Source organism: Notolepis coatsorum (assembly GCF_963971535.1).
Source record: "Notolepis coatsorum genome assembly, chromosome: 18".
Classification (NCBI taxonomy): Eukaryota; Metazoa; Chordata; class Actinopteri; order Aulopiformes; family Paralepididae; genus Notolepis; species Notolepis coatsorum.
The window spans coordinates 3,041,671-3,052,748 of NC_140182.1; the positions used below are offsets into that span (position 1 = coordinate 3,041,671).

At 39.7% G+C, this 11,078-nt stretch overlaps 1 protein-coding gene across 1 annotated transcript; it reads left to right on the top strand.

Annotated features, from left to right (window-relative positions):
- The first annotated feature begins 3,295 nt into the window (after positions 1–3,295).
- On the top strand, positions 3,296–7,235 carry LOC311245216 (troponin I, fast skeletal muscle-like). Its single transcript, XM_084335034.1, has 6 exons — positions 3,296–3,355; positions 3,536–3,575; positions 4,129–4,257; positions 6,336–6,425; positions 6,505–6,678; positions 7,138–7,235. Exons 1-6 carry the CDS (start codon positions 3,348–3,350, stop codon positions 7,213–7,215), a joined length of 519 nt encoding a protein of 172 aa, XP_084191160.1. The 5' UTR covers positions 3,296–3,347; the 3' UTR covers positions 7,216–7,235.
- Positions 7,236–11,078: the final 3,843 nt, after the last annotated feature.

The window sequence follows — 11,078 nt, forward strand, 5'->3', positions numbered from 1 at the left end:
TACCACTTCATTGTCGACGGCTGTGCGTGTGTCGTGTCCCTTCGCTGCATGGCTTCGTTGTACACAAGTCGCTTTGGATAAAAGTGAATTATTATAAAATACTAAATACTAAATGTAAATGCATGGTCTCGTACGACCACTTAGGAATTGAACAAATCTATGTGTCTAGTATTTACATCTTATTGTGTCTCATGAGAGCACGAGCATCGCTCCAACCTATACGCTTTCTTGAGTATAAATGTCCAAACGTGTGTTTTGAAGAGAGCGTGATCCTTTATTGATCTCGCCTTTATTTTTTATTTTTTAGTGTGTCCCCAAGTGGCCCTTCTTGACCCTTGAACCCTGAAGCCAGTCAGCACAAAGTAGCCGTCGAGAATGGGGTGGATTTACGAGTGGGCAAAGGGATGAGGGTATTTACGGAACTCACCGGCCGATTGGCTTAAGGGCCTTTTCGTTCCCATAATGGAGGGACTCCAAATCAGCGCCAAACACCATAAATATGTGGTTCTTTAGCCGCTGACTTCTCAGTCATTAGTCTGTGCCTTCTCATCCACCCCGCGCCGCTCATCATCTCCTCCTAGGTGAGAATTGCACTCCTTTCTTTATTTTCTGCATTTGTAGTATAGTAACCAAAATAATTGTAACAGTTTAGGAAAATGTGAAATGAATTTCAATGCTCTTTAGCGTTTAGTGCTTATTCTGACACCACTGACGATGTAAACAGCGAGCAGCTTCTCGTAACATAACCTGAACATCTCTTTATATATATATATAAAATATACGTATATTTAACAGTGTAACTCAAATATGGATCCATTCATCATGGTGCGAGAATACACCGGTGTGTAGGGATGGACATGTGACAACCAACGATGAACGAGTAATATACACAATTGAAGGTGCCCTTCTTTTTTTTAATGATCTTTTACCATTACTGAATGTTTTTGGTTATTATTTGCCAATTCACCAGCACTGCCATTGGCTTTCAGTGTATCTGGAAATGTGTCTTAAATGCCACATTAACATCTTCTGTGTCCCTTGTTTTCTGAAAGGTTTTTGCCATACATTTTGTGATGTAATGCAGTATCTGAGAAAATAATTCCTCTTATTCCCTTTTAGACACTGAATTAAGGCACAATATAGCAAGAAATAAAAACCTTTCGGGAATATAAATGCACCTCACATGTTAGCGTGTTATTTCAGTCAGAGGTGGTGACTTTCAATGGTTTATGTGACGTTTTAATGATACAATGGAAGCCTATGTGATGTTTAAGACACATTTTCAGATACAATGGAAGCCTATGTGATGTTTAAGACATATTTTCAGATACAATGGAAGCCCATGGCAGTGGTGGTGACTCTGCGGAAAATAACCTCAAACATTCTTCAGTAACGGTCAAAGATTACGGACAAATAAGGGCGCCTTGGTTTTTGTATCAAGACACGAATGACATAGAACCCACACATCAAACAGACTGGTATGGTCTTTTAAAATGCCCCCTTGGTTCTTAAAGTGCAATGGTTTGGTTTAAAAATGTCCCCTTGGTTCTTAAAGTGCAATGGATTGGTGGTTTCCTCACTTGCTCCCCCTGCACCTGGTCCAGGACGTCTTGTGTCCACTTCTCCAGTGAGATCATGGCTGTAGGTCACTGGTCAGACCCCCACAGTTACCCAGATCCAGAATGACCTCTGCCTTAATTGCCTCAAAATGATCATGTTTATCAGTAATGGCTAGTTTAGTTTAGTTTACTCAGTGTATTTGATCAGGGGACAGTATACATATCAATCAACAGTTATACATTTATAAATTAATACAAATAAAAAAACTGTAAATATGCCAACATTAGCAGGGTTGCTAGTTTTCAGTTGTAGTACCTCATGGGCTGCTAGATGTTTGAGCCAGAAAAGAAACAGAAAAATAGAAGGACATTAAAGCTAATATAAAAACAGTTAAAAACATATTCTGTACATTCACTCACTAGGCATTCGTGCATCTATTAAAAAAAACAGTGTACAGGGACTAATCAAAGCCCATACATGTATATAAGCACTGAATGACTGAATGAATGAATGAATGAATGAATGAATGAATGAATGAATGAATGAATAAACGAACGAACGAACGAATGAATGAATGAATGAATGAATGAATGAATGAATGAATGAATGAATGGATGAATGGATGGATGGATGGATGGATGGATGAAGTTTATTTCGAGCCATTTAGCATGTACAAAAAAACAACACACAAATCTAATCGTAAAGGTCAGGGCTGAAGCTGGAAGCTTGTAAATGACCTGACCGAGGGCATCATCTTATATTTATCATTGATCTTGGTTTATCAACCAAAAAAACGAACAATAATAATAATTAACAACAATCAGCAATAAAAAATATTTGAACAATTGATCTAATCAATAAACCATCCACGGCATACTTCTCATGAATAAGTTGTTTGTACTTCCTTTTGAAATTAGCAGTATTTTTTTTACTTTCTTTTAACTCCTCTGGTTAAACTATTCCACAACGTCACCCCACAGACAGATATGACATGCTCTTCAGTGCAGTCGGCTGTTTTAAGTTAAATCTCCCTCTTAAGTTATATCCCCCTTCTCTAAAATCTTTATTCATTACTTGATGAATCAGTCTAAAGGCATTTGGCAGCTAAACCTGTCAGTTTGTACATGTCGTCTGAAACATGTGGTTTTCTCATACGGTGTGTGTTGCATGACAAACTACTGTACAGTATGTGCTCTGGTAGTCAAACCCGTAAACCAATATGTGAAAGGTCCTGTACACGATGGATGACTTTGCAAACAATCCACCAGCAAAGCAAATGTGTCTTCAGTCATGCAATTCTGAGTATCGCAGCCCGTATATACCCGGCTGCCCTTGGGGGGGGGGGGGGGGGGGGGGGAGGACGACGGGATGGGTTAAACGCACGCAGAGACTCAATTTCATCGGCGATTGCATGCGATTTTGTTTGTGTGCGTCGCTGCATGATAAATAAAGACTTCTTCAAAAAGTCCAGTTTATTTAGGTTTCGGTTTATAGGCTTACTTTATTTGTTCAAGGGGGGACAGCGTACATTAATAAAACATTAAAACATTTTAAAAATGCACCCGATTTATTATTATTATATTTAGAAAACCATAATGCCGAGATGAAAACAAAACAAAAAAGGCTAAACTGACTAGAGGTGTAAGTATTAGCAGGATTCCTTCTGTGTAAACGACACCTTGTTCTAATGGAACTTAGCAGCTATAGTCTTTCAATCTTTAATCCTATACTTTCTTCTTTATTCATCTATTCTCACCAGCAGGGCCTGAAACCATTAAACAGCCAAGATGTCGACGTAAGTATATGCATTTATTTAGTTTGATACTGCTAGTTATATAACACATGATAATATACAGTATGATGTGAGTAGAATCCACGAGTAGGACTATCTTGTAAAAAGCTGGCAAATTAGGATTCCAAAGGTAAATAAAAAGGCCAGATCACCACTAATTGCACCGTATTGATCTCTGATTAGGGGAAAGAGGATGACGTCGAGCCGCAAGTCTCACATCAAGGTAAGCCTTCACATCGTGTACTAATCACGTTTTTACCAAAGGCCAAATGCACAGTGTCTTATACTTGTTAAAGGAACACGCCAACATGTTGGGAAATCTTCTCCAGAGAGAGAGACAAGAAGATAGATACCAGTCTCCTCTCTGGGCGTTCAGTAGAAAGCTATCTGGCTGCACGTTAGCCTAGCTTAGCACAATGAATGGACTGTCCGCTTCCATTTATTGTGCTAAGCTAGGCTAACGTGCAGCCAGATAGCTTTCTATACTGAACGCCCAGAGAGGAGACTGGTATCTATCTTCTTGTCTCTCTCTCTGGAGAAGACGGTGAGCTAATTTCCCAAAATGTTGGCGTGTTCCTTTAAACAACTCCATCAACACACTACTCAAATGGTGGAAACACACACATGGCACACAACATGACATACAGCGTTTTACATGTACATAAGCAACACAATGCAAGAAGATATACAGTATGGAATTATATAATATGCTACAACATTTGTGTTAATGTGTTAATTAATGTGTTTTATTTTCTCAACCTGTTTTTGTTCCCCAGAGCTTGATGCTCCAGATAGCAGCGGATTGGCTGGTAAATGAGATCAAGGAGAAGGAAGCGGCCAAAGTGGTTCACATGGCTGAGTTCTGCTCCGCGCCGGACCTCAGCGGGGACCAGGCCGCCCTGATCGTAAGACGCCAGCATTATACACACACCCTAACCCTAACCATAACCCTCATCATCTCAGCATTATAGACACACCCTAACCCTAACCCTAACCCTCATCATCTCTACTCTGCCACCAATAACTCTCATGACGAAGAAATATATACGTAATCTTAAACACAACACGATACAAAAGTTACCTTGCGAGATTAAGATTGACCCCTGACTTTGGGTTTGAAGTAAATACACAGTAGACAATTCACATACATGTATAGACAAAATATTGACATTGTTCTTGGTTATTATCACACAAGTGGCTCTACTTGTCTCTCTTAAATATTGTTTCTACAATACTTCATTCTTTTTTTTTATCTACTTTTTCTCCCCCCTTTTTTCTGTATTTTTCTCCCATCCCAATTTAGTCGTTATGCCAATTCCCTTCCTGGTCATTGCTCGCATTTGCCCCCCACTTGCCGGTCTAGGGAGGGTTGATGGATACTATCACATGTCCCCTCCGATACATGTGGGGTCAGCCGGCCGCTTCTTTTCACCTGACAGCGAGGACTCTCACTGGGGGAGCGTAACGCGTGGGAGGCTCACACTACTTCCCCCAGTTCCCTTCCGCGCTGAGCAGGCGCCCCGACCGACCTGTAGGAGTCGCTGTTTACAACGACCAGGATACACACGTACCCCACCGGCTTCCCACCCGCTGACTCTGCCAATTATGTTAGTATGGACGACTGACCAAGCCGGAGGTACCGCTGACAGCTGGATTCGATACCAGTGTCTCTGCGGTGGTAGGCAGGCGCTTTGTCCGCTGCGTTACCCAGCCGCCCCACAATACTTAATTCTTGAAGTATTGTGTTGAGTCTGTTTCCCACATGTTGACTTTATTATACCATACAGGTGTTTTATCCATTATTCAAGTATAGTATACTTTTGACCTCTTAGCAAATTTGTTCACCAACGTTTTGAGATTGTATTATTATATTATATTATTTTCCATTAATGTTTATTAACAATAGAACAACCTGCATGTTTTATAGTGCATAGTATTATAAACGCTTATACATCTATGAGTTGTTATGCACACATTACTAAAGCATTGCACAACTATTTATGTAGTGTTCTTATAAGCATTGTTACAGTTAGTTATAGTGCTTTGTAAAGTTATAATGCTTTGTAAAGCATTTATAAACAAATTGCTTTCAATGACGTCTGCTTAACCCTTTCACTGCCACACGACAGAAGGTTAACCCTTTACTATCACACAACCGACGGTGGCAGTGAAAGGGTTAACCTTCTGTGTATTGTCGCAGTGAAAGGGTTAACCGTTTTGGTAGTGCGGCGGTGAAAGGGTTAACTATTTAGAGGTGTCGTTAGCTGTAATGCTCATTAAAGCCTTCTGTGAACTATTACTTTATTTATTCATATTTTCTAGAGGTTTTATTAATAGTTATAATAAGTAGTTTATGAACAAGTTAACTTAAAAAAAAAAAGGCTATATGCTGTGTTACTAGTTAGCTGGAACCAGTAAGTAACACAACTTATAATTATTATTTACATATTTAATTGTATCGTAAGATTGTGAACCCAATATCATATCGTATTGTATTGAATTGTGAGTGAATCGTCACACCCATATACATCCCAGTGATACGTATTTCTTAATGTCACGATCTGAGACATTTCACTACACACACATATGAGTGCATGCTTACCAACTGTCTCCCCTGTTTTACTGCAACACTATTATCACGACATCTAAGAAGGGAGATCCCCCCTTGAACGGCCCTTCTAAGGTTTCTCTCCTCCACATTGCCTGTGGTGCATTTTTTCCTATTGCTAGGTTTTAGTGAGTTTTGCCTTACCTTCGCGTGGGGTATGTCTGGGAGTGTTGCGTTTATTTATTTAAATTTATTTAAAATGTTTTGGACTTCATGGTGTTTTTGTTTCGTTCTTGATTTATTGCGATGTTTAAAGTGTGATGGGGACATTAAGGTGTGTTGTCGGGCCTTACAAATACATTTGATTTGATTTGATCTGAGAGGATTGGTGAGATATGGTGTTATTCTGTGTATCAATAAGACGTGTCTCAACAGGATATCTGCAAGAAGCTGGCTCAGGCCATCGATAAGGTCGACGAGGATCGGTACGACACAGAGTGCAAAGTGTATAAGACTGATAAAGAGGTACGTGATGAACACGCCGTCTTAAATACTGTATCGCGCTGCACAGTGGACCTTTAGTTAAACGTCTCTCTGATTATAGATCGAGGACCTGAACCTCAAAGTGGTGGAGCTGGCCGGAGTGAAGAAGCCCGCTCTGAAGAAGGTCCGCCTGTCCGCTGCCACCATGCTGGAGGCTCTGCTGGGAGGCCGACAGAAGGTCACCATGGACCTGAGGTCCAACCTCAAACAAGTGAAGAAGGAGGTCAAGGAGGAGGTGGGTACCGTGAAGTAGTAGCAATGTCGCGGTTTCGATTCGATTATTGTCTGAGAAAATGTCACAGTAGATATAGATTATTATTAGGATTTTTTAAAAACGTTTTAAAGACGGTTGTTTGTGTTTTCACAGAAAGTCTCCTTTCTTGCTCGTGATAACGTAGAAACGCAGAGTTTTCAGCGCACACACACAAACAAACAAAGTGACTAAGCGAGAGGAGTTTCCGTAGGGTTGCACGCAGGGCTGAATACCTTAGCTAGATGTCATCATAGCTTCTAAAAATGCTTACGGTTTTGAAAACGGTTACATCTTCTAACCACAGTTATAATGAAACTGGTTAATCCCAACATCCCCCCAGTGTTGTCTAGAGAGGAGCACTCCCCATCCCCCCACCCCCTCTAAACCATGGCCTTCGAAAATAAATACAAATTCTGAAATAAATGATTCTTTGTCGTACAGGGTGGTGAAGCGGTTGGAGACTGGCGTAAGAACGTCGAAGACAAAGCTGACAGAAAGAAGATGTTTGAAACAACCTAAAGACTTTAACATCATTCTCCCTGCTCTCATTTCCCCCCCGGGCCGCACCACAGCCAGCCATTTTCTTTCTTTAATTTTTTTTTATCACATTTCACCTTTTTCATGGAATTGGAAAAACCTGTTTACATGACCATTAAATATGTCAAAAAAGGCAATGCTCTACTGTTGCCTCACTTTATTTTTGTTAGGATTTAATGGTGAATTTGTTTGGCTATAACTATTATGGAGTTGAGGGACAGTATGACGTGCAATGCAGGTTAAGGAAATGTTCTTTCCAACCACAAGATGTCAGTAGAGGACCGTTCCTTTCTTTCCCAGCTTTACTTTCCCCTTTGTCCTTCACTGTCTCCTCACTCAAGAAATATTAACTCTTCCCAATTTATTATTATTTTACCTGAGATACAGTTAATTTACAGAAAACTGTCATCAACAGTTTGTGTGGCTATTAATATCACATTAGCTCATAATACACCATATCAATAACAGGACTAAATTCCATCCATGATAGAATAGAATAGAATAGAAATACTTTTATTATCCCGTGGGAAATTTGACCCTGCAAATCGCTCAACATTTAAACATTTAGACAGGACAGGTCACAAATTAGAATAATAACACAAATCAAATCAAGTTGCCTAGGATAAGAGTAGAGTAAAATAGAATACAATTAAATGAAATAAAATATACAGAAATAAATACAGTAAGAATATACTGAGCATGGGGGAAGCAGTGTAAACAGTTTGGTCAATATAATTATAATTTAAATTAACTAAATGAAATATGAAATATATATTCCAGTATTCACAGTGTCACAAGGTGCAGTATGCTTCAGGTAGTGTATTGTCCTCCTTGGGTTCCAATAAGACCTAGATCAATGTCTGGCAGCCGTCGCTGCCCCCTGTTGTGGAGCCTGGATGCAAATACAAATAAAAATTTTCTTCATGAAGAGAAATAACATGTAATATATAGTTAATACATAACACATTCTGATCCATTAAAGCTGCGCGCCTTAAAATGTTGTCGCAATTTCAAATGCTATAAATATTATGTCCAGATAGTATGTTTCCTGGCATATAAATACGATGCACTGAGGAATTGGCTTTTTGATTGTTGTTGCATTGGTACCTGATCTCAGGGGAGGTTACTGTACATCTGGCCATAATACCCAGAACTGACTTAACAAAAAGAGCATTAGGTTAACATGTCACATATAAGTTCTGAGGTCCTGACTGAATTTGGTCGTTAAAGAACCCAGGACGCCTATCGTAAAGAGGAGGGGGTTCCCCGACGTTCCTGGTCAAATTCCCAATCAGGTCTCTGACATCAAGGCCACCTAATCATCCCTTCCCCTTAATTGGCTGACATCAATCCCTGTCTCCTGAGCCGTTCAGCCATTGTGTAGTGTGATGTGTGCCTGGTGCCAGTGTATGGTAGTAATTGTGTAGTGTGATGTGTGCCAGGTGCCAGTGTATGGCAGCCATTGAGCCTGCATAGCCCAAGGTTGGGTGCTACCAGTGGTGGTGAAGGAGGCAATTTCAGCGCTTTGAATTAATTAATTAATGAAAAGTTTATTTTTGAACATGTAATTCTCCATTTCCTCCAAACAAATCACGGTATCTTGTTCCGTCATACCAAACAATCATAACAACAAATTAAAAAACATTTAAAAAAAAAAACATAAAAAAAAGAAAAGAAAAAGGAATTATAAACAAAAGGTCAAGTCAAAGGTCAAGCTTTGAGTGTAGAAAAGCACTATATAAATGTAATGAATTATTATTATTATAATAACCTCTTCCACGAGTGTTTAGTGCTACAGTGGATAATATGTAGATATCATCTGAAACTAGAGACCTCTGGGGATCTAAACCAGCCAACTCACCGGGAAAGAGCTCAAAACCCTATAAACCTGAAACACAGCGTTTCTGAGGCTCGATCCTGAAGCGTGTGTGAAACGGAAACCTCACCTGAAACTGTAGCCCCCGAGGAATCCATTGATATTAACCCTTACATGCTATAGCTTACCCGGAAATGGAGGATAATTTGCTGCAACATTTAAAATAATCTACACAGCCATTCACAGTACAGTCACTTGACCTCAGTATATGAACCACAGAAGTGTCACTTTTACAACCTATGTCAGATTTGGTCTAATTGCACACAACTTACAACTTACATTTAAATATATTTAGCCTATTTTTTTGCATAGAGAGTCCAGTGAGCGCAATTGTATTTACTGTATGTGTGTAGTGATGTGATGTGAGACTAAGAGATATATGCGTCATTAAAATAGTTTATGCTGGATCTACGTACAGTACATTGACAATACAGGGGGGTTTGTGAGCCATTTTCACAAATAAATGCTGGTGGCAACTTTCCGAACTCTCCGGATTGTTTTTTTCTTTGTCTTGTCGATCGGAAGAGGGGAGGGGGAGGGGGGGGGGGAGGGGGGAAGGGGGGGTACCTGTCTGAAAACTCGCCTCGGCCACTAAATGTAACGCGGCCGGCCCTGTCACTGGACATCCCGTGAGACAACGTCCAGCACTAATTTACGAGCTGAGGTGAGGAATGGGGTATGTTGGTATTTCTGGAGCCTGTCGGCCTATTGGTCTAAACTGTCTTTACTTCCATAAAGAGCCCTTGTCTTTCTGCTGAGCGGGCACTCACCACCCTATATACCCTGTTTAACCCTTTCTGTTTGTGACTTGCCACCAGTTTCTCCCCTTCCTCTCGCCAGTGTCCAGCCCTCCTCCTCTTCACGTACAGCAGGTGAGGGTTTTCTCCGTCGAGAAGCTTATTATGGATCAATAAGCGAGATCAATGTCTCATATCTTGTTTTTGTGACGAGTTGGTTCTTTTCTGCGTCCTCGACTGAGACCTCAGCGGGTGACGTGACTTGACCCACGGTGAATTGAGAGCTTCAGTGGTAACAGACAGCTGTGGAAGATTTACGATTGTGAATTTATTGTTTGTTTATGTTTTCGTCGTGATGGACACATTTATTTCAAGGGCATTTATTGTAATTGAAGATAACTTTTTAGTGATGTTGCTTATGCCAAAAAAAAGGCCTGTTCATCATTTCTTTAACCCTTGTGCTGCAGCCCTCATAACATAGGATATCATGATGCTTAATATGAGGATTTGTGATTATGTCATTTTCAGATGCACTTTGGATGCTTTGGATTGGATTGCTTTGGATTAGTGCATAGTTATAAGTGATTAGTGCATAGTTATAAGTGATTAGTGCATAGTTATAAGTGATTAGTGCATAGTTCCTATTATAAGTGATTAGTGCATAGTTATAAGTGATTAGTGCATAGTTATAAGTGATTAGTGCATAGTTATAAGTGATTAGTGCATAGTTATAAGTGATTAGTGCATAGTTCCTATTATAAGTGATTAGTGCATAGTTCCTATAAGTGATTAGTGCATAGGTTCCTATAAGTGATTAGTGCATAGTTCCTATAAGTGATTAGTGCATAGGTTCCTATAAGCCATTTCCACAGGCACTTGTCACTTTTGAGTTTTGAAAAATGTGATGATTTATATAATTGGCCAAAGATAATCTTAAGATCATTGCTGCTATAGTTCTGCTGTAATTCAACAGATGAACATATTGATTTTGGATTCTCGATATACTGAACGTCGTTAAAATCGCTATAGTGTGTCTAAATGTGGTGGCGATAGAAGTTAGTATGAGAGCTGTTAAATATGTTAAGGCTGTAATTAGTTATTTTCATTAGTCACAACTATAGTTATTGAGGCCGTGTGTTAAACTTAGAACTTTTAAACGTTAAGCTTTTCAATTTTAAAGCCTTAATGATATTGATTATAGTCATTCTGATGCGTGAGAAGTTTCAAGTTCA

Bases quoted from the DNA above. Each gene is read 5' to 3' on its own strand.
- LOC311245216 (XM_084335034.1), top strand. The intron at 3,576-4,128 runs GTAAGCCTTCAC...TTTGTTCCCCAG, and splicing joins GCCGCAAGTCTCACATCAAG to AGCTTGATGCTCCAGATAGC. The intron at 6,426-6,504 runs GTACGTGATGAA...CTCTGATTATAG, and splicing joins TGTATAAGACTGATAAAGAG to ATCGAGGACCTGAACCTCAA.